Source organism: Tinamus guttatus, unplaced genomic scaffold (assembly GCF_059628265.1).
Source record: "Tinamus guttatus ecotype Peru unplaced genomic scaffold, ASM5962826v1 Tinamus_guttatus_pri_ptg000519l, whole genome shotgun sequence".
NCBI lineage: Eukaryota > Metazoa > Chordata > Aves > Tinamiformes > Tinamidae > Tinamus > Tinamus guttatus.
Window position 1 is genome coordinate 4,860 of NW_028289053.1, and position 20,307 is coordinate 25,166.

The window sequence follows — 20,307 nt, forward strand, 5'->3', positions numbered from 1 at the left end:
CGCGGTGGGGACAGGGGGGACACGGGGATGGGGACAAGGACAAGGGGGGGGGGGTGAGGAGCAGCCGGGGGGGGGGGGGCTGGGGGAGCAGGTCATCCCCCCCATGACCCCCCCCCCCCCCCAACAGGGCCTTCCTCTTCCTCTTCCCTGTCCCGACACCGGAGCCGGCGGCCACCAACGTCCCCGCGCGTCCCCGCGTGTCCCCGTCCGTCCATGGCCCCCCCCGCGCCGCCCCCCCGCTGACCCCGAGCACGCGGGGCCGTGGGAAAAAGGGGGCGGGGCTTCCCGGGCGGGAATTCCCCAGGCAGCCAATCGGGGCGCCCGGCGCTTTCCCGCGCTCCCCATTGAGAAAAATCCCCCCCTCGAGGCGGGGGGGGGGACTGGGAATCGGGGCCTCCCCGCGGGGGGGGGCGGTTTGAGCTCCCGGGGGGGGGACAGGGACAGCGGGGGGGTCCCAGGGACAGGGACAACCAGGAGGGCCCCGGAGTCCGGGGGGGGCCAAGAGTCGGGGGGGGCCCAGGCGTCCCGGTGTGTCCCGGGGGGGTCCCGGTCTGTCCTGGGGGGGTCCCGGTGTGTCCCAGTGTATCCCGGTGTGTCCCGGTGCGTCCCGGTGTGTCCGGGGGGTCCCGGTGTTTCCCGGTGTGTCCCGGGGGGGTCAGGTGTGTCCCGGTGCGTCCCGGGGGGGTCCAGGGGGTCCCGGTGTGTCCCGGGGGGGTCCGGGGGGGCCATGCACCCGGACGACCTCTTCGTCCGCCGGCTGCGGGGGCCGGTGTCGCGGCCCCCCCCCGGGCCGGCCGCGCTGCCCTTCCCGCCGGGGGCGGGGGCGCGGGGGGGCCCGCCCCCCCCCCTGCAGCGCAGCAGCAGCGACGCCGCCCTGGGCGAGGGGGGGGGCCCGGGGGCGCCCCCCCCGCCCCGCGCGCGGACCCGCAGCCACGAGGAGCCGCGGGGGGGGGCGGACGCGGGGGGGGGCAGCCCCCCCGCCCCCCGGTTCCGGGACCCGCTGCTGCTGCTGGGGCTGGGGGGGGACGAGGGGGGCGGCGCCGAGGGCGGGGGGGGCCCCGACGCGTTCCCGCGCCCCCCCTGGCCCCCCCACGTGGCGCATTACGACGTGCAGAGCGTCGTGTTCGAGCCGGGCGCGCCCCCCCCCGCGCCCCCCGGCGCCGCCTCGGGCGCCTCGGCCGCCCAGCTGGGCCCCCCCGAGGACCCCCCCGAGGAGCCCCCCGACAGCGACGTCCTGCTCGTGGGGTGTCCCCACTTCCTGTGCGAGACGGGGGACGAGGACGGGGACGGGGACGAGGAGGAGCTGGCGCCGCCCCCCCCCGGCCCCCCCGGCCCCGGCTACCTGCCCAGCGCCGCGGTGGCCGTGCTGGAGGAGCCCCCCCCCGGCGAGCGCCCCCCCTACGCCATCGAGTACAGCGACGCGGGCGCCGACTACTACCGAAAGTACTTCTACGGCAAGGGTGAGCGCGGGGCCGCGGCCGCCGCGCGGTGCTGCACCGGAGCGTGCGAGTGTTGCACGGCACACTGGAGCATTGCACGGCATGGCACGGGAGCGTGCAAGCATTGCATAGCACACTGGAGCATTGCATGGCATTGCACGGGAGCGTGCGAGCGTTGCACGGCACGCTGGAGCATTGCACGGCATTGCACAGGAGCGTGCGAGCATTGTAGGGGAGTGTGCAAGCATTGCATAGCACACTGGAGCATTGCACGGGAGCGTACAAGCTTTGCACAGCACGCTGGAGCATTGCACGGGAGCATGCGAGTGTTGCACGGGAGCGTGCAAGCATTGCACAGCACGCTGGAGCATTGCACGGCATTGCACGGGAGCGTGCGAGCGTTGTACGGGAGCATGCAAGCATTGCATAGCACACTGGAGCATTGCACGGCGTTGCACGGGAGTGTGCGAGCGTTGCACGGCACGCTGGAGCATTGCACGGAAGCGTGCAAGCATTGCATAGCACGCTGGAGCATTGCACAGCGTTGCACGGCGTTGCACGGGAGCGTGCGAGCATTGTACGGGAGTGTGCAAGCATTGCATAGCACGCTGGAGCATTGCACGGCGTTGCACGGGAGCGTGCGAGCGTTGCACGGCACGCTGGAGCATTGCACGGAAGCGTGCAAGCATTGCATAGCACACTGGAGCATTGCATGGCATTGCACGGGAGCGTGTGGGCATTGCACAGCACGCTGGAGCATTGCACGGCATTGCACGGGAGCGTGCAAGTGTTGCATGGGAGCGTGCAAGCATTGCATAGCACACTGGAGCATTGCACAGGCGCGTACAAGCTTTGCACAGCACGCTGGAGCGTTGCACGGCGTTGCACGGGAGCGTGCGAGCGTTGCACGGCACGCTGGAGCATTGCACGGGGTTGCACGGGAGTGTGCGACCGTTGCATGGGAGCGTGCAAGCGTTGCATGGCCGCATGGCATGGCGCCGTGGGCTGTTGCCTGGTGTTGCACGGCATCGTGCAGCGTTGCAGAGCGCCGTGGGGTAGTGCATGGCATCATACAACGGCATGCAGCATTGCACAGCTGCATGCGGCATTGCACAGTGATGCATGGCCTGCACGCAGCGTTGCAGAGCACCATGGGGCAGCCCACAGTGTCACACAAGGGCATGCAGCATTGCACAGCATTGCACAGCTGCATGCGGCATTGCACAGTGATGCATGGCCTGCATGCAGAGTTGCAGAGCGCCGTGGGGCAGCCCACGGTGTCACACAACGGCATGCAGCATTGCACAGCATTCCACGGCTGCATGCAACATTGCACAGCGTTGCACGGCTGCATGCAGCATTGCACAGCATTGCACGGCTGCATGTGGCATTGCACAGCATTGCATGGCTGCATGCAGCGTTGCAGAGCGCCATGGGGCAGTGAGTGATGTCACACAACAGCATGCAGCATTGCACAGCTTTGCACGGTTGCATGCAGCATTGCACAGCATTGCACGGCTGCATGCCGCGCTGCAGAGCGCCGTGGGGCAGTGAGTGATGTCACACAACAGCATGCAACATTGCACAGCGTTGCACAGCTGCATGCAACATTGCACAGCATTGCACGGCTGCATGCCGCACTGCATGGTGCTGCACGGCCCTGGACCGCAGCGTGCTGCAGTTAAAGCGTTGCACGCCCCGAAGGGGGCCCATTGCTGCCCCCCCCAACACCCGCGCCCCCCCCAGAGCACCAGAACTTGGTGGGCGAGGACGAGCGCCTGGGGCCGGTGGCCGTGTCCCTGCGGCGCGAGGAGAAGGAGGGACCCTCGGGGCAGGTCCTGCATCGGGTCATCCTGCGCACCAGCCAGGTGGGGGCCGGGGGGGCCCGGGGGGGTCCCTGGGGATTGGGGGGGGTCCCGGGAGCTCCCAAGGCGGGGGGGGGGAGGGTCCTGGGAGAATCGGGGGGGGGGTCCTGAGGGGCTCCCGGGGGGGTTGAGGGGGGTCCCAGCAGCTTTGGGGGGTCTCATGGAGTCTGGGGTCCCCCGGGGGGGGTCCTCGGGCGCCTCCTCGGGGGGTGTCCCAGGGCTTTGGGGGCTCCCATGGACACGAGGGGGTCCTGGGAGACACCAGGGGGGTTTGGGGGTCCCTGGGGGAGGGTCTGGGTCACCCCACGGAGCTGGAAGGGTCTCAGGGGTCCCCATGGGGGGGCTGGGGGAGGTTTGGGGGTGTCCTGGTGCTCTGGGGGGGGGTCTTGGGGGGGTCCCGGTGGGCTCAGCCGATGGGGGTGGCGGGGGCTGGATGTGGGGGGCTCTGGGGACCCCTTTGCCCCCCTCACGGCTCCTGCAGCTGCGGGTGCTCCGGGCCTCGGTGCTGGAGGCGGCGCTGCCCCCCGGCGCCCGCCCCCCCGGCGCCCGCGCGCTGCCCCCCCGGCGCCTGCTGGAGCTGCTGGCGCCCGCGCTGAACCTGGGGGGGCTGCGCCTGGCCCCCCCCTCGGCCAAGGTCACCGACACCCTCCTGAAGCTGGACGAGCAGGGGGTGAGCGCGCCCGCACGGGGGCGGGGTTTGCACGGGGGCGGGGTTTGCAGGGGGCGGGGTTTGCACGGGGGCGGGGTTTGCACGGGGGCGGGGTTTGCACGGGGGCGGGGTTTGCACGGGAGGTGGGGTTTGCACGGGGGCGGGGTTTGCAGGGGGCGGGGTTTGCATGGGGGCGGGGTTTGCACGGGAGGTGGGGTTTGCACGGGGGCGGGGTTTGCACAAGGGCTGGGCTTGCACGGTGGTGTGGGGGGCATGCATTTGGAGTACGCAGGTGTGCATTTGCACAAGGCACATTTGCACAAGGGCTCAGTGCATTTGCACGAGGTGCGTTTGCACGGGGGCTCAGTGCATTTGCACGAGGGCTCAGTGCATGTGCACCAGGGCTCAGTACATTTGCATGAGGGTTCAGTGCATTTGCACAAAGTTCTTTTGCATGGAGACTCGGGGCATTTGTACAAGGTGGTTTTGCACAAGGGCTTGGTGCATTTGCACAAGGTGCTTTTGCATAAGGGCTCGGTACATTTGCACGAAGACTCGGTGCATTTGAACAAGGTGCCTTTGCATGGGGGCTCGGTGCATTTGCACAAGATGCATTGGCACAAGGCGCCTTTGCATGGCGCTCGGTGTATTTGCATGGGGGCTCAGTGCATTTGCACAAGGCGCATTTGCACAAGGGCTCGGTGCATTTGCACAAGGCGCATTCGCACAAGATGCATTTGCACGAGGCGCCTTTGCACGGGGGCTCGGTGCATTTGCACGAGGGCTCAGTGCATTTGCACAAAGTGCATTTGCATGGGGACTCAGTGCATTTGTACAAGGTGCCTTTGCACAAGGGCTCGGTGCATTTTCACAAGGTGCCTTTGCACGGGGACTCGGTGCATTCGCACAAGATGCATTTGCACAAGGCCCCTTTGCACGGGGACTCGGTGCATTTGCACACGGCGCCTTTGCACAAGGGCTCGGTGCATTTGCAGAAGGTGCATTTGCACGGGGGCTCGATGCATTTGCACAAGATGCATTTGCACAAGGCGCCTTTGCATGGCGCTCGGTGTATTTGCATGGGGGCTCAGTGCATTTGTACAAAGTGCATTTGCATGGGGACTCGGTGCATTTGCACAAGGCGCATTCCCACAAGATGCATTTGCACGAGACGCCTTTGCACGGGGGCTCGGTGCATTTGCACAAAGTGCATTTGCATGGGGACTCGGTGCATTTGTACAAGGTGCCTTTGCACAAGGGCTCGGCGCATTTGCACAAGGTGCCTTTGCACGGGGGCTCGGTGCATTCACACAAGATGCATTTGCACGAGGCGCCTTTGCACGGGGGCTCAGTGCATTTGCACAAGATGCATTTGCACAAGGCCCCTTTGCACGGGGACTCGGTGCATTTGCACACGGCGCCTTTGCACAAGGGCTCGGTGCATTTGCAGAAGGTGCATTTGCACGGGGGCTCGATGCATTTGCACAAGATGCATTTGCACGAGGCGCCTTTGCACGGGGGGCTCAGTGCATTTGCACAAGATGCATTTGCACGAGGCGCCTTTGCACGGGGACTCGGTGCATTTGCACAAGATGCATTTGCACAAGGCCCCTTTGCACGAGGGCTCGGTGCATTTGCACGCGGCGCCTTTGCACAAGGGCTCGGTGCATTTGCAGAAGGTGCATTTGCACAAGGCCCCTTTGCACGAGGGCTCGGTGCATTTGCACAAGGTGCCTTTGCACAAGATGCATTTGCACAAGGCCCCTTTGCACGGGGACTCGGTGCATTTGCACGCGGCGCCTTTGCACGGCGCGCGGCGCTCACGCGGCCCCGCAGCTCAGCGTGCAGCGCAAGGTGGGCGTCCTGTGCTGCCGCGCGGGCCAGGCCAGCGAGGAGGACATGTACAACAACGAGGCGGCCGCGCCGCCCTTCGCCGAGTTCCTGGCGCTGCTGGGCACCCGCGTGCGCCTGCGCGGCTTCAGCCGCTACCGCGCGCAGCTCGACACCAAGAGTGAGCGGGACGGGGACACGGGACGGGGACACGGGACGGGGATGTGGGGATGGGGACACGGGACGGGGACACAGGGACAGGGACAAGGGATGGGGACAAGGGATGGGGACGTGGGGACGGGGACACAGGGACAGGGACATGGGGACGTGGGGACGGGGACACGGGACGGGGACAAGGGATGGGGACATGGGGACAGGGACAAGGGACAGGGACAAGGGACGGGGACACAGGGACGGGGACGTGGGGACAGGGACAAGGGACGGGGACAAGGGACGGGGACAAAGGACGGGGACGTGGGGACGGGGACAAGGGATGGGGACAAGGGATGGGGACGTGGGGACGGGGACACAGGGACAGGGACACGGGGATGTGGGGACGGGGACAAGGGAAGGGGACATGGGGACAGGGACATGGGGACAGGGATAAGGGACAGGGACAAGGGACGGGGACTTGGGGACAGGGACAAGGGATGGGGACATGGGAACGGGGACACGGGACGGGGACAAGGGACGGGGACACAGGGACAGGGACATGGGGACAGGGACAAGGGACAGGGACATGGGGACAGGGACACGGTACGGGGAGGTGGGGACATTGGGGCCATGGAGACGTGGGGACATGGGGACGCGGGGCCATGGGGCCATGGGAACGGGGACACGGGACGGGGACAAGGGACGGGGATGTGGGGACGGGGACACAGGGACAGGGACACGGGGATGTGGGGACGGGGACAAGGGATGGGGACGTGGGGACAGGGACATGGGGACAGGGATAAGGGATGGGGACAAGGGAACGGGGACACGGGGACGGGGACGTGGGGACGGGGACACAGGGACAGGGACAAGGGACGGGGATATGGGGACAGGGACACGGGCACAGGGACAAGGGATGGGGACAAGGGACGGGGACACGGGGACGGGGATGTGGGGACAGGGACACAGGCACGGGGACATGGCACAGGGACAAGAGACGGGGATGTGGGCATGGGGACAAGGGACAGGGACATGGGGATGGGGACACAGGCACAGGGACAAGGGACGGGGATATGGGGACAGGGACACGAGCACGGGGATGTGGCAGGGGGACAAGGGACAGGGACGTGGGCACGGGGACACGGCACAGGGACAAGAGACGGGGACGTGGGGACAGGGACATGGGGACAGGGACACGGGCAGGGCGATGCGGCAGGGGGACGTGGGGACAGGGACACGGCACAGGGACAGGGACACGGGACAGGGACATGGGGATGGGGATGTGGGGACGGGGACACGGGCATAGGGACAAGGGACAGGGATGTGGAGACAGGGACACAGGGACAGGGACATGGGGACATTGGGGCCATGGGGACACGGGGACACTGGGGACATTGGGGACACGGGCCGGGCGCAGGGGGTCCGGCCGCGCTCACCGGCGCCCGCAGCCGACTCCACCGGGACGTGGGGACATGGGGATATGGGGACGTGGGGACATTGGGGACAGTGGGGACACGGGACCGTGGGGACACGGGGCCATGGGGACGTGGGGACATTGGGGACACGGGGACACGGGCACAGCGGGGTCCGGCCGCGCTCACCGGCGCCCGCAGCCGACTCCACCGGGACGCACTCGCTCTACACCACGTTCCACGGCTACGAGATCATGTTCCACGTGAGCACCATGCTGCCCTTCACCCCCAGCAACCGCCAGCAGGTACCGCGGACAGGGGGGGACACGGGGGGACACAGGGGGACGGGGGGACGTGGAGGGACACGGGGGGACACGGGGGGACACAGGGGATGGGGGGACATGGGGACGTGGAGGGACACGAGGGGACACGGGGGGACACAGGGGACGGGGGGACATGGGGATGTGGAGGGACACAGGGGGACACGGGGGTGTCGGAGCATCCCAGGGACCCTCTAGGGTCCCCGGCTCTTCTTGAGGGGGGTCCTGGGCCCCATTGAGGGGGGTCTGGAGGCATCGGGGGGGTCCTGGGGTGTCCCGGGGGGACATAGGGGGTGTTCAGGCACCTGGGGACCCTTTGGGGGTCCCTGGGGCATCTCGGGGGTTGCTGGGGGGGGCTGTGGATCCGGAGGGGGTCCTGGAGGGAGGCGGGAGGTCCTGGGGGTCCCGGGGGGTCCCTGGAGGTCCCTGTGGGGTCCTGGGGTCCCTGTGGGGTGTCGAGGGGTCCCTGTGGGGTCCAGGGGGTCCCTGTGAGGGGTCCTGGGGGTCCCTGGGGGGCCGTGGGGGTCCCAGGGGGTCCCTGTGGGGTCCAGGACGTCCTGGGGGTCCCAGGGGGTCCCTGGGGCATCTCAGGGGTTTTTTGGGGGTTGGGAGGGGGCTGTGGATGCAGAGGGTCTCCAAGGGGGTCCTGGGGGTCCCTGTGGGGTCCTGGGGTCCCTGTGGGGTGTCGGGGGGTCCCTGTGGGGTCCAAGGGGTCCCTCTGAGGGGTCCTGGGGGTCCTTGTGGGGTCCCGGGGTGTTCCTGTAGGGTCCAGGAGGTCCCGGGGGGTCCCGGGGCTCCCTGTGGGGTCCAGGAGGTCCCGGGGGGTCCCGGGGGGTCCCTGTGGGGTCCAGGGGCTCCCTGTGAGGGGTCCTGGGGGTCCTTGTGGGGTCCAGGAGGTCCCGGGGGTCCCTGTGGGGGTCCTGGGGGGTTCTGGGGGTCCCTGTGGGGTCCTGGGTGCCCCTGGGGGTCCCTGTGGGGTCTGGGGGCTCCCGGGGGTCCCGGGGCGGGCTCTGAGGCTCCGTCCCCGCAGCTCCTGCGCAAACGTCACATCGGCAACGACATCGTGACCATCGTGTTCCAGGAGCCGGGCGCCCGGCCCTTCTGCCCGCGCGTCATCCGCTCGCACTTCCAGCACGTGTTCATCGTGGTGCGGGCGCACGAGCCCTGCACGCCGCGCGCCTGCTACAGGTGGGCCGGGGTTGTGGGGCTGCGCGGGGGCCGGGGGGCTTGCACGGGGTTATGGGGTCCGTGTGGGGCTTGCACGGGGTTATGGGGCTTGCACGGGGTTATGGGGTCCGTGTGGGGCTTGCACAGGGTTATGGGGCTTGCACGGGGTTATGGGGTCCGTGTGGGGCTTCCACGGGGTTATGGGGCCTGCACGGGGGTTATGGGGCCTGCGCGGGGGCCGGGGGGCTTGCACGGGGTTATGGGGCCCATGTGGGGCTTGCCCGGAGGTTATGGGGCTTGCACGGGGTTATGCAGCTTGCACAGGGGCAAGAGGGGCTTGCACGGGGGTTATGGGGTCCATGTGGGACTTGCACAGGGGTTATGGGACCTGCACGGGATTATAGGGCCTGCACGGGGTTATGGGGCCTGCACAGGGGTTATGGAGCTTGCATGGGGCTATGGGGCCCATGTGGGGCTTGCACGGGGGCAGGAGGCTTGCACAGGGTCTGGGAGGGTTGCATGGGATGCATGGGATTTTGTACAGGGCCCATGGGACTTTGCACAGGATTCAGGGGCTTTGTGTGGGATCCTTGGGGTTTTGTGCTGTATCCAGGGGCTTTGCACGGGATCTAGGGGTTTTGCACGGGATCCTTGGGGTTTGCATGGGATCCAGGGGTTTGCACAGGATCCTTGGGGTTTGCATGGGATCCTTGGGGTTTGCATGGGATGCAGGGTCTTTGCACGGGGTCCAGGGTCTTTGCACGGGGTCCAGGGTCTTTGCGCGGGATCCTTGGGGTTTGCACGGGGTCCAGGGTCTTTGCACGGGGTCCAGGGTCTTTGCACAGGATCCAGGGTCTTTGCATGGGGTCCAGGGTCTTTGCACGGGTTCCTTGAGGTTTGCACGGGATCCAGGGGTTTGCACGGGATCCTTGGGGTTTGCACGGGGTCCAGGGTCTTTGCACAGGATCCAGGGGCTTTGCGCGGGGTCCAGGGTCTTTGCGGGGTCCTTGCCGTTCCGCGGGCGTCCCTCCCGCGTCTCGCCCGTGACGCGCGTCTCTCCCCGCCGTCCAGCGTGGCCGTGGCGCGCTCGGCCGACGTGCCGCGCTTCGGGCCGCGGCTGCGCGCGGGGCAGCGCTTCCCGCGGGGGCCGGCGCTGCGCGACTTCCTGCTGGCCAAGGCCATCAACGGGGAGAACGCGGCGGGGCGCTCGGGGCGCCTGGGCGCCATGGCCGCGCGCACGCGGCGCCAGTACCTGCAGGAGCTGGCGCGGGGCCCCGGCGCGGCGCTGGAGCCCGGTCCCGCGCGCCTGGCGCTGCCCCGCGCGCTGGGCGGCCGCCGCCGCGGCGAACGCGGGGCCCCCGCGGCGCCGCCCGTGGCCGGGGCGCTGGTGTGGGTGCGCGCGGGCGCGCGCGGGCGGCGCGGAGCGCGGCTGCCTCCTGGGCATCGCGGCTGAGCGGCTGGTGCTGGCGGCGCCCGGCGCCGGCGCCGTGTTCAGCTGCGCCTGCCGCGACGTGCTGGGCTGGGCCTTCGCGCAGGGCACCCGCCTCGAGCTCTTCTACGGGGCCGGGCACTGCGTGGGGCTGCGCCTGCCCCCCGGCGCCCTCCCCGACGTCGTGGCGCGCCTGCAGGTGAGGGGGCGCGGGGAGGTGCAACGGGGAGGTGCAATGGGGAGATGCAACGGGGCAATGCAACAGGGCAATGCAGTGAGGGGATGCAATGGGGCAATGCAGTGGGGAGGTGCAACGGGGAGGTGCAACGAGGGGATGCGACGGGAAGGTGCAGTGGGGCAACGCCATGGGGAGGTGCAGTGGGGAGATGCAATGGGGAGATGCAATGAGGCAATGCAACGGGGAGGTGCAACGGGGAGGTGCAACGAGGGGATGCGACGGGAAGGTGCAGTGGGGCAACGCCATGGGGAGGTGCAGTGGGGAGATGCAACGGGAGGATGCAAGAGGGCAATGCAATGGGGAGGTGCAGTAGGGCGCTCCAATGCGGAGATGCAATGGGGCAATGCAACGGGGAGATGCAGTGGGGCAATGCAACGGGGCAATGCAGTGGGGAGGTGCAATGGGGATATGCAAGAGGGCAATGCAATGGGGTGATGCAATGGGGCAATGCAATGGGGAGGTGCAACGGGGAGATGCAACGAGGCAATGCAATAGGGAGGTGCAGTAGGGAGATATAATGGGGCAATGCAATGGGGAGATGCAATGGGGCAATGCCATGGGGAGGTGCAATGGAGCAATGCCATGGGGAGGTGCAGTGGGGGGATGCAATGGGGCAATGCAGTGGGGAGATGCAATGGGGAGGTGCAGTGGGGAGATGCACCAGGGCAATGCAGCGGGGCAATACATGGGGTCAATGCACTGGGACACTGCATGGGGTCAATGCACCTGTGCAATGCAGCGGCGCTGCAGCGGGGCTGCGTGTGCGCAGGAGGTGACGCGCGGCTGCGAGGCGCGGGAGCTGCAATGGGGCAATGCACCGGGGCAATGCAGTGGGGCAATGAAGCAGGGCAATGCACTGGGGCAATGCAGCGGGGCAATGCACTGGGGCGATGTGTGGGGGCAATGCACTGGGACACTGCACCGGGGCAATGCATGGGGGCAATGCACCGGGGCAATGCAGCAGGGCCAGGCACTGGGACACTGCAGCGGGGCAATGCACTGGGGCAATGCATGGGGGCAATGCACCGGTGCGTTGCAGCAGGGCAATGCACCCGGGCAATGCTCCGGCGCTGCAGCAGGGCCCCGTGTCCGCAGGCGGTGACGCACGGCTGCGAGGCGCGGGAGCTGCAATGGGGCAATGCACCAGGGCAATGCATGGGGTCAATGCACCCATGCAATGCACTGGGACACTGCACCGGGGCAATGCATGGGGTCAATGCACCCGTGCAATGCTCCGGCGCTGCAGCAGGGCCCCGTGTCCGCAGGTGGTGACGCGCAGCTGCGAGGCGCGGGAGCTGCAGTGGGGCAATGCACCGGGGCAATGCATGGGGTCAATGCACCCGTGCAATGCACTGGGACACTGCACTGGGGCAATGCATGGGGTCAATGCACCCGTGCAATGCTCCGGCGCTGCAGCAGGGCCCCGTGTCCGCAGGTGGTGACGCGCAGCTGCGAGGCGCGGGAGCTGCAGTGGGGCAATGCACCGGGGCAATGCATGGGGTCAATGCACCCGTGCAATGCACTGGGACACTGCACTGGGGCAATGCATGGGGTCAATGCACCCGTGCAATGCTCCGGTGCTGCAGCAGGGCCCCGTGTCCGCAGGCGGTGACGCGCGGCTGCGAGGCGCGGGAGCTGCAATGGGGCAATGCACCGGGGCAATGCATAGGGTCAATGCACCCGGGCAATGCACTGGGACACTGCACTAGGGCAATGCATGGGGGCAATGCATGGGGTCAATGCATGGGGTCAATGCACCCGGGCAATGCACTGGGACACTGCACCGGGGCAATGCATGGGGGCAATGCACCGGGGCAATGCAGCAGGGCCAGGCACTGGGACACTGCAGCGGGGCAATGCACTGGGGCAATGCACTGGGACACTGCACCGGGGCAATGCATGGGGGCAATGCACCATGCCATGCTCCGGCGCTGCAGCGGGGCCGCTCCGTCCGCAGGCGGTGACGCGCGGCTGCGAGGCGCGGGAGCTGGCGCTGCCCCGCGGCGCGGGCGGCCGCCTGGGCTTCCGCGCGGACGCGCGCGGCTTCGTGCGCTCCGTGCAGCGCTTCTCCTTCGCCGAGACGGCCGGGCTGCGCGCGGGCGCCCGCATCCTGCGCGTCTGCCGGCGCCCGCTGCCCGCGCTGGCGACGCGGCAGCTGCGGCAGCTCCTGCGGCGACACCCCAAGGTCACCATCACCGTGGTGCCCCCCGACGACAACGGGCGGCCGCGGCGGTGAGCGGCGCGCGGGGGACGGGGATGAGGGGGGACGGGGACATGGGGACAAGGGGACAACGGGATGGGGACGAGGGGATGGGGACAAGGGGACGTGGGGACACAGGGACGAGGGGATGGGGACAAGGGGACACAGGGATGGGGACAATGGGGGCACAGGGACACAGGGATGGGGACGAGGGGACACGAGGACGGGGACAATGGGGACAAGGGGACACAGGGATGGGGACAAGGGGACATGGGGACACAGGGACAAGGGGATGGGGACAAGGGGACGTGGGGGCACGAGGATGGGGACAATGGGGACAGGGGACGGGGACAGGGGGACAAAGGGACATGGGGATGGGGACAAGGGGACGTGGGGACACAGGGACGAGGGGATGGGGACGAGGGGACACAGGGATGGGGACAATGGGGGCACAGGGACACAGGGATGGGGACGAGGGGACATGGGAATGGGTACATGGAGATGAGGGGATGAGGGACAAGGGGATGGGGACATGGGGACGGGGATATGAGGACAACGGGACAGGGGACATGGGGACGAGGGGATACAGGGATGGGGATGTGGGGACACAGGGATGGGGACATGGAGACAAGGAGATGGGGGACATGGGGACAAGGGGATGCAGGGATGGGGGACATGGGGACACGGGGACGAGGGTGGCAGGACGTGGGGGGACAGGGGCGCGTGGGGGGGCAGGGGGCAGGGCCACCATCGTCCCCGTGTCCCCCCAGGAGCTTCTCGGAGCTCTACTCCAAGTCCCTGGAGCAGGGCCAGGACGAGGACCCTGCGGGGGACGTTGGGGACATCGGGGACGTTGGGGACAGCGACGACGACGGCGGCAACGAGGCCGATGGGGACGATGGGGACAACAAGGGGGCCGCGGGGGCGCTGGGCCCGGCCGCGCTGCAGCTCCTGCGCTCGCTGTCCCTGGCCGTGACCGAGGAGGGTCCCCCGTGTCCCCCCGGCCCGTGAGTGTCCCCAGGACCCCCAGGAGGGACCTCGCGGGGGTGGCACCAGCCCCCGCGTGACCCGTGGCCGGTGTCCCCAGGTCCCCGGTGTCCCCAGCCGGCCCCACGCCCGACCTGCTGCTGCCGCATCGCGGTGACACCGGGGGTGACACCGGGGGTGACACCGCGGAGCCCGGTGACACCGCGGCCCCCCCCGCACGGAGCCTCTCGCTGCGGCTCTCCATCAGCAGGAGTGAGCGGCCGTGGCCATGTCCCCATGTCCCCATGTCCTGTGTCCCCATGTCCCCATGTCCCCGTGTCCCCTGTCCTGTGTCCTCATGTCCCCGTGTCTCCTGTCCCCATGTCCCTGTGTCCCCATGTCCCCGTGTCCTGTGTCCCGTGTCCCGTGTCCCCATGTCCTGTGTCCCCATGTCCCCTGTCCTGTGTCCTCATGTCCCTGTGTCTCCTGTCCCCATGTCCCCGTGTCCTGTGTCCCGTGTCCCCTGTCCTGTGTCCTCATGTCCCCGTGTCCCCTGTCCCCATGTCCCTGTGTCCCCATGTCCCCGTGTCCCGTGTCCTGTGTCCCATGTCCCCATGTCCTGTGTCCCCATGTCCCCATGTCCCCGTGTCCCCTGTCCTGTGTCCTCATGTCCCCGTGTCTCCTGTCCCCATGTCCCTGTGTCCCCATGTCCCGTGTCCTGTGTCCCGTGTCCCCATGTCCTGTGTCCCCGTGTCCTCTGTCCCCGTGTCCTCTGTCCCTGTGTCCTTATGTCCCCATGTCCCTGTGTCCCCATGTCCCCATGTCCTGTGTCCCCATGTCCGGTGTCCCCTGTCCCCATGCCCTGTTTCCCTATGTCCCCATGTCCCCGTGTCCCCATGTCCCTGTGTCCCCGTGTCCCCATGTCCCATGTCCCCATGTCCCTGTGTCCCTATGTCCCCATGTCCCGTGTCCCATGGCCGTGTCCCATGTCCCGTGTCCAGTGTCCATGGCCATGTCCTGTGTCCCATGTCCCGTGTCCCTTGGCCATGGCCATGTCAGTGTCCGTGTCCCATGTCTCAGCCCTATGTTCTGTACCGTGCACATGGTGGGGACATATGGGCTGCATATGGGGACATGAGGAGGACATTGGGGGGTAAATGGGGGGCATTGGGGGACATGTTGAAGGGCACATGGTGGGGGGACATGTTGAAGGGCACATGGGGGGGTCATTTGGGGACATTGGGGGGCACATGAGAGGCACTTGGGGGACACACTGGGGGCACGAGGGGGACATTGGGGGACACAAGGGACATTGGGGGCACACGGAGGGACATTGGGGCGCATGGAGGGACATTGGGGGGACATTGGGGACACATGGAGGGACATTGAGGGCACATGGAGGGACATTGGGGGGACATGAGGGACATTGGGGGCACATTGGAGGCACACGGAGGGACATTGGGGACATGGTAGGACATTGGGGGGACATGGAGGGACACTGGGGGCACATGGAGGAACATTGGGGACATTGGGGGGACATTGGATGGCATAGGGCAGGACATTGGGGGCACATCGGCGGCACACGGAGGGACATTGGGGGACAGTGGGGACGTTAGGGAGACATTGGGGCTCATGGCAGGACATTGGGGGCACATGGCAGGACATTGGGGGTGCATTGGGGACATTGGGGGACATTGGGCACATGGCAGGACATTGGGGCACATGGTAGGACATTGGGGGTGCATTGGGGACATTGGGGGACATTGGGGCTCATGGCAGGACATTGGGGGCACATGGCAGGACATTGTGGGGACTCTGGGGGGACGTTGGGGACATTGGGGGGACATGGGGGGACATTGGGGGGACATTGGGGACATGGCAGGACATTGGGGACATTGGGGACGTTGGGGACATTGGGGGGACATGGCAGGACATTGGGGGCACATGGTAGGACATTGGGGGGACATGGGGGACATTGGGGACATTGGGGACGTTGTGGGGACGCTGGGGACGCCCGGGCGCCGTGTCCCGTCCCCGGGGGGGTCACACCTGATCCCCCCCCCACCCCCAGTGCTGGCCGAGGCCGGGGAGCCCCTGGAGGCCGAATGGGAATCGATCTCCAACCTGGCGGCCGCCTGCAGGAGCGCCCTGGAGGGGCTGCACCGGGGGGTCAGCGGGGGGGGCGCGGGGGGGGCCGGGGGGGGCTGGGGGTGAGTGGGGCCGGGGGGGCGGGGGGGTGAGCAGAGGGGGGTGGGGGGGTGATCAAAACCGGGGGGGGGCCGGGGGGGCGAGCGGGGCGGGGAGGGGCTGGGGGGGTGAGCGGGGGGGGCGGGGGGTGAGGGGCGCCGGGGGGGGGGGTTGAGCGGCGGGGGCGGCTGTGGGCGGGGCCAGGAGCCCCTGGGAGGGCTGGGGGGGGGGGGTGCCCCATAGGGGGGCATTTGGGGGGGCAGGGGTCACTTGGGGGGGGGTTCTGCAGTGTGGGGGGGTGGCACTGGGGGGGGGTCTCACCCCTGTCCCCCCCCAACAGGGCAGCAGCTCCCGGAGCCCCCCGGGACCACCCGGAGCCCCCGACCGGCGACCCCCGAGGACGAGTAAGGGGGGGGCGCGGGGGGGGGGCAATGGGGGGGTGAGGGGGGGGTGGGGAGGGTGATGGGGGGGGCCGGGTCGGGGGTGAGGGGGGGGTGGGGAGGGTGATGGGGGGGGCGCGGGGGGGGGGTAATGGGGGGGTGGGGGGGTGATGGGGGGGGCCGGGTCCGTTCATGCCCCCCCGCCCCCCCCAGGCCGCAGTCGCTCTCCGAGAAGGTGTCGCAGCTGGAGACGCTGCTGAAGAGGCTGCAGGAGGAGCTGCAGGAGGTGGGGGGGGACAGGGGGGGACGGAGGGGACAGCGGGGGGGTGATGGGGACATCAGGGGACAGCGGGGACGGGGGAGCCGGGGGGCGATGGGGACCGTGGGGGGCACCCCGGGGTGCACTGGGGCCGTGGGGCGCTGCGGGGGGCGCTGGTGCTGCGGATCCCCGTGGGGCGCAGGGGGCGGCTCCGAGGGTCCCCGTGGGCTGCATTGAGGGTCCCATGGGGTGCACTGGGGTGCCGTGGGTCCCCGTGGGTCCCCGTGGGCTGCAGTGAGGGTGTCACGGGGTGCACTGGGGGTGCAGTGGGTCCCCATGGGGTGCACTGGGGGCGCAGCGGGGCTGCCGTGGGTCCCCGTGGGTCCCCATGGGGGCGCAGTGGTGCTGCCGTGGGGGTGCACTGGGGGTGCCATGGGGCGCAGTGGGTCCCCATGGGGTGCAGCAGGGGTCCCCGTGGGTCCCCATGGGGTGCAGTGCGGGTGCCGTGGGTCCCTGTGGGGCACAGCGGGTCCCCGTGGGGTGCAGTGGGTCCCTGTGGGGCGCATTGGGGCACATTGGGGCTGCCGTGGGGTGCACTGGGGGTGCCATGGGGCGCATTGGGGCGCAGTGGGTCCCCATGGGGGCGCAGTGGGTCCCCATGGGGTGCAGCGGGGGTGCTGTGGGTCCCTGTGGGGCGCAGTGGTGCTGCCGTGGGGTGCACTGGGGCTGCCGTGGGGCGCAGTGGGTCCCCATGGGGTGCAGCGGGGGTGCTGTGGGTCCCTGTGGGGCGCAGCGGGGCTGCCGTGGGGCGCAGTGGGTCCTCGTGGGGTGCCCTGGGTCCCCATGGGGCACAATGGGGCGCATTGGGGCAGGAGCAGCAGGCCCAGGCCCGGCTCCAGGCCGAGGTCCTCACGCTGCAACGGAGCAACCGGCGGCTGCAGCAGGAGCAGGAGGCGGCGGCCGCGCGGCTGGGCCGGGTCACGCGGCTGCTGCGGCCCCTGGAGCCCCCCGGGACCCCCCCGGGACCCCCCTGGAGCCCCCCGAGCCCTAGAGACCCCCCGGGACCCCCCCTGGACCCCCCCGGGACCCCCCTGGAGCCCCCCGAGCCCTAGGGACCCCCCCCGGGACCCCCATGGACCCCCCCGGGACCCCCATGGAGCCCCCCGAGCCCTAGGGACCCCCCTGAGCCTTGGAGACCCCCCCCCGAGCCCTAGGGACCCCCCAGGACCTGCCCCGCCGGCTGTGACTTCCCTGTGCGCGGGTGTGCGCGGGTGTGAGCGGTTGTGCACACTCATGTGCGCGGTTGTGCACGGTTGTTTGTTCCACACGCTGGTGTGCGCGGTTGTGCACGCTCACAGCGCTGCCCCCATGCACAACACCCGCAGCGTGCAAGCCTGCACCGTGCACACCCGTGCTGCCGGTGCGCAACACCCGCAGCGTGCACAATCGCCATGTGCAGTGCACCATGGTGCTGTGCACATGTGCAAGTCCCCTTGCAACACCCGCACAGTGCACACCCACAGCGCCTGTGCACAACAGCTGCACGGTGTACATACACACCATTTGTCCACAACAACCGCATGGTGCGCACACCCACAGTGCCTGTGCACAACACCCGCACGGTGTACATACACACCATTTGTGCACAACACCCGCACAGCGCGCACACCCACAGCGCCTGTGCACAACACCCGCACGGTGCACACCCGCACAGCGCACAGTCCCACGCACACCTTACCCACCCCCCCTGCTCCCTGTCCAAGCACTGACCCAGCCCGGGGGGGTCCCAGTGTCCCCCCCAAAACAAAAACCACTGTGAAAGTCAAGCTGTGACGAGCCCCGGCCGCCTGTGTCCGTCCGCCTGTGTCTGTCCGGGTGTTCATCCGTCCGGGTGTCCATGCCGAGAGCCGGGGGTCCCTGCAGCGGCTCCGTCCGCCCGTGCGCGGTTGGACCCCCCGTCCCCTCTGTGCAATAAAGGTGTCGGCGGCCGCCTGTGTCCTGCGCCTGTAGCCCCTATAACCCCTATAGCTCCTATAGCCCCTATAGCCCTGTAACCCCTATAGCCCATTCCTACAGCCCCTATAGATCTTGTAACCCCTATAGCCCTTTACTGCAGCCCCTATAGCCCTTGTAACCCCTATAGCCTCTGCAATCCCTATAGTCCTTTATTTCAGTCCCCATAGCCCTTTACTGCAGCCCCTATAGCCCTTGCATCCCCCTATAGCCCCTTTAACCCTTTATTTCTGCCCCTATAGCCCTTGTAACCCCTACAGCCTCTTTATTCCAGTCCCTACAGCCTTTGTAACCCCCTATAGCCCCTTGTTTCAGTCCCTATAGCCCTCTACTGCAACCCCTATAGCTCCTGTAACCCCTATAGCCCTGTAACCCCTATAGCCCCTTTAACCCTTTATTTCAGCCCCTATAGCCCTTGTAACCCCTATAGCCCTGTAACCCCTATAGCCCCCTATTTTGGTCCCTATAGCCCTCTACTGCAGCCCCTATAGCCCCTTTAACCCTTTATTTCTGCCCCTATAGCCCCTGTAACCCCTATAGCCCCCTGATTTCCGCCCCTAGAGCCCTTTGCTGCAGCCCCTAGAGCCTCTTGCCCTCCCGTCCCCTATAGCGCATTCCCGGTCCCCTATAGCCCCAACGTGACACCGTTTCCTCTTGGACAAATAAAACAACTTTATTGTCGCGGGCCGGGGCTGCGGTGGCCCCGTGGGGGTCCCGGTGTCCCCATCGCTGTCCCCACGTCCCCGTGTCCTCGTTGGGGTCCCCGTGGGGGTCCCGGTGTCCCCGTCGCTGTCCCCACGTCCCCGTGTCCCCTCAGGCCACCCGGCAGCGCTGGTGCCACCGCTGCTGGCGGCTCCGCAGCTCCAGGCCGCGCTGCAGGCGGGCGTCCTCCTCCAGCGCCCTGCGGGGACGGGGACGGCGCCGTGTCCCTGTGTCCCCATGTCCCCGCGTGTCCCCAGAGCCGTGTCCCTGTGTCCCTGTGCGTCCCCATGTCCCCGCGTGTCCCCTGTGTCCCCAGAGCCGTGTCCCTGTGTCCCTGTGTGTCCCCATGTCCCCACGTGTCCCCTGTGTCCCCCCCCGTGTCCCCGCATGTCCCCAGAGCCGTGTCCCTGTGTCCCTGTGTGTCCCCATGTCCCCACGTGTCCCCTGTGTCCCCCGTGTCCCCCCGTGTCCCCACATGTCCCCAGAGCCATGTCCCCTGTGTCCCCTGTGTGTCCCCATGTCCCCACATGTCCCTGCATGTCCCTGTGTGTCCCTGCATGTCCCCAGAGCCGTGTCCCCTGTGTGTCCCTATGTCCCCGCGTGTCCCCCGTGTCCCCCCCCCGTGTCCCCACATGTCCCCAGAGCCGTGTCCCTGTGTCCCCTGTGTCCCCCCATGTCCCCACATGTCCCTGCATGTCCCTGTGTGTCCCTGCATGTCCCCAGAGCCGTGTCCCTGTGTCCCTGTGTGTCCCCATGTCCCCGCGTGTCCCCTGTGTCCCCCCCGTGTCCCCGCATGTCCCCAGAGCCGTGTCCCCTGTGTCCCCACATGCCCCTGTGTGTCCCCACGGTGTCCCCTGGCCCCTCTCCCCCCCCATCCCCTCCTCCTGGTGTCCCCCCATCCCCTATAGCCCTGTCCCCACGGTGTCCCCCATGTCCCTTCTGTCCCCTCCAGCCCCCGTGTCCCCGCCCCAGCAGCGTCCCTGCACTGTCCCCGTGTCCCCCGTGCCCCCGTGTCTCTGTGTCCCCGTGTCCCCATGTCCCCCCGTGTCCCCGCACTATCCCCATGTCCCCCCATGTCCCCGCGCTGTCCCCCATGTC

At 68.2% G+C, this 20,307-nt stretch overlaps 1 protein-coding gene across 1 annotated transcript; it reads left to right on the top strand.

Annotated features, from left to right (window-relative positions):
* The first annotated feature begins 727 nt into the window (after nt 1–727).
* Nucleotides 728–18,504, top strand: LOC148592805 (signal-induced proliferation-associated protein 1-like). The gene is made up of 17 exons (XM_088533753.1): nt 728–769; nt 1,115–1,460; nt 3,186–3,307; nt 3,786–3,974; nt 5,790–5,964; nt 7,550–7,653; nt 8,699–8,856; nt 9,907–10,144; nt 10,260–10,463; nt 12,460–12,734; nt 13,473–13,579; nt 13,807–13,941; nt 15,740–15,850; nt 16,196–16,259; nt 16,449–16,521; nt 17,367–17,471; nt 18,472–18,504. The coding sequence occupies exons 1-17, from the start codon at nt 728–730 to the stop codon at nt 18,502–18,504; spliced, it is 2,481 nt and encodes an 826-aa protein (XP_088389879.1).
* The last annotated feature ends 1,803 nt before the right edge of the window (nt 18,505–20,307 follow it).

What these genes read in the sequence shown, in the direction of transcription:
- LOC148592805 (XM_088533753.1), top strand. Translation starts at nt 728, where the DNA reads ATGCACCCGGACGACCTCTTCGTCCGCCGGCTGCGGGGGCCG. An exon ending in TCCGCCGGCTGCGGGGGCCG is followed by an intron (nt 770 to 1,114) that starts GTGTCGCGGCCC and finishes TACGACGTGCAG; the next exon opens with AGCGTCGTGTTCGAGCCGGG. An exon ending in GACAACGGGCGGCCGCGGCG is followed by an intron (nt 12,735 to 13,472) that starts GTGAGCGGCGCG and finishes GTGTCCCCCCAG; the next exon opens with GAGCTTCTCGGAGCTCTACT.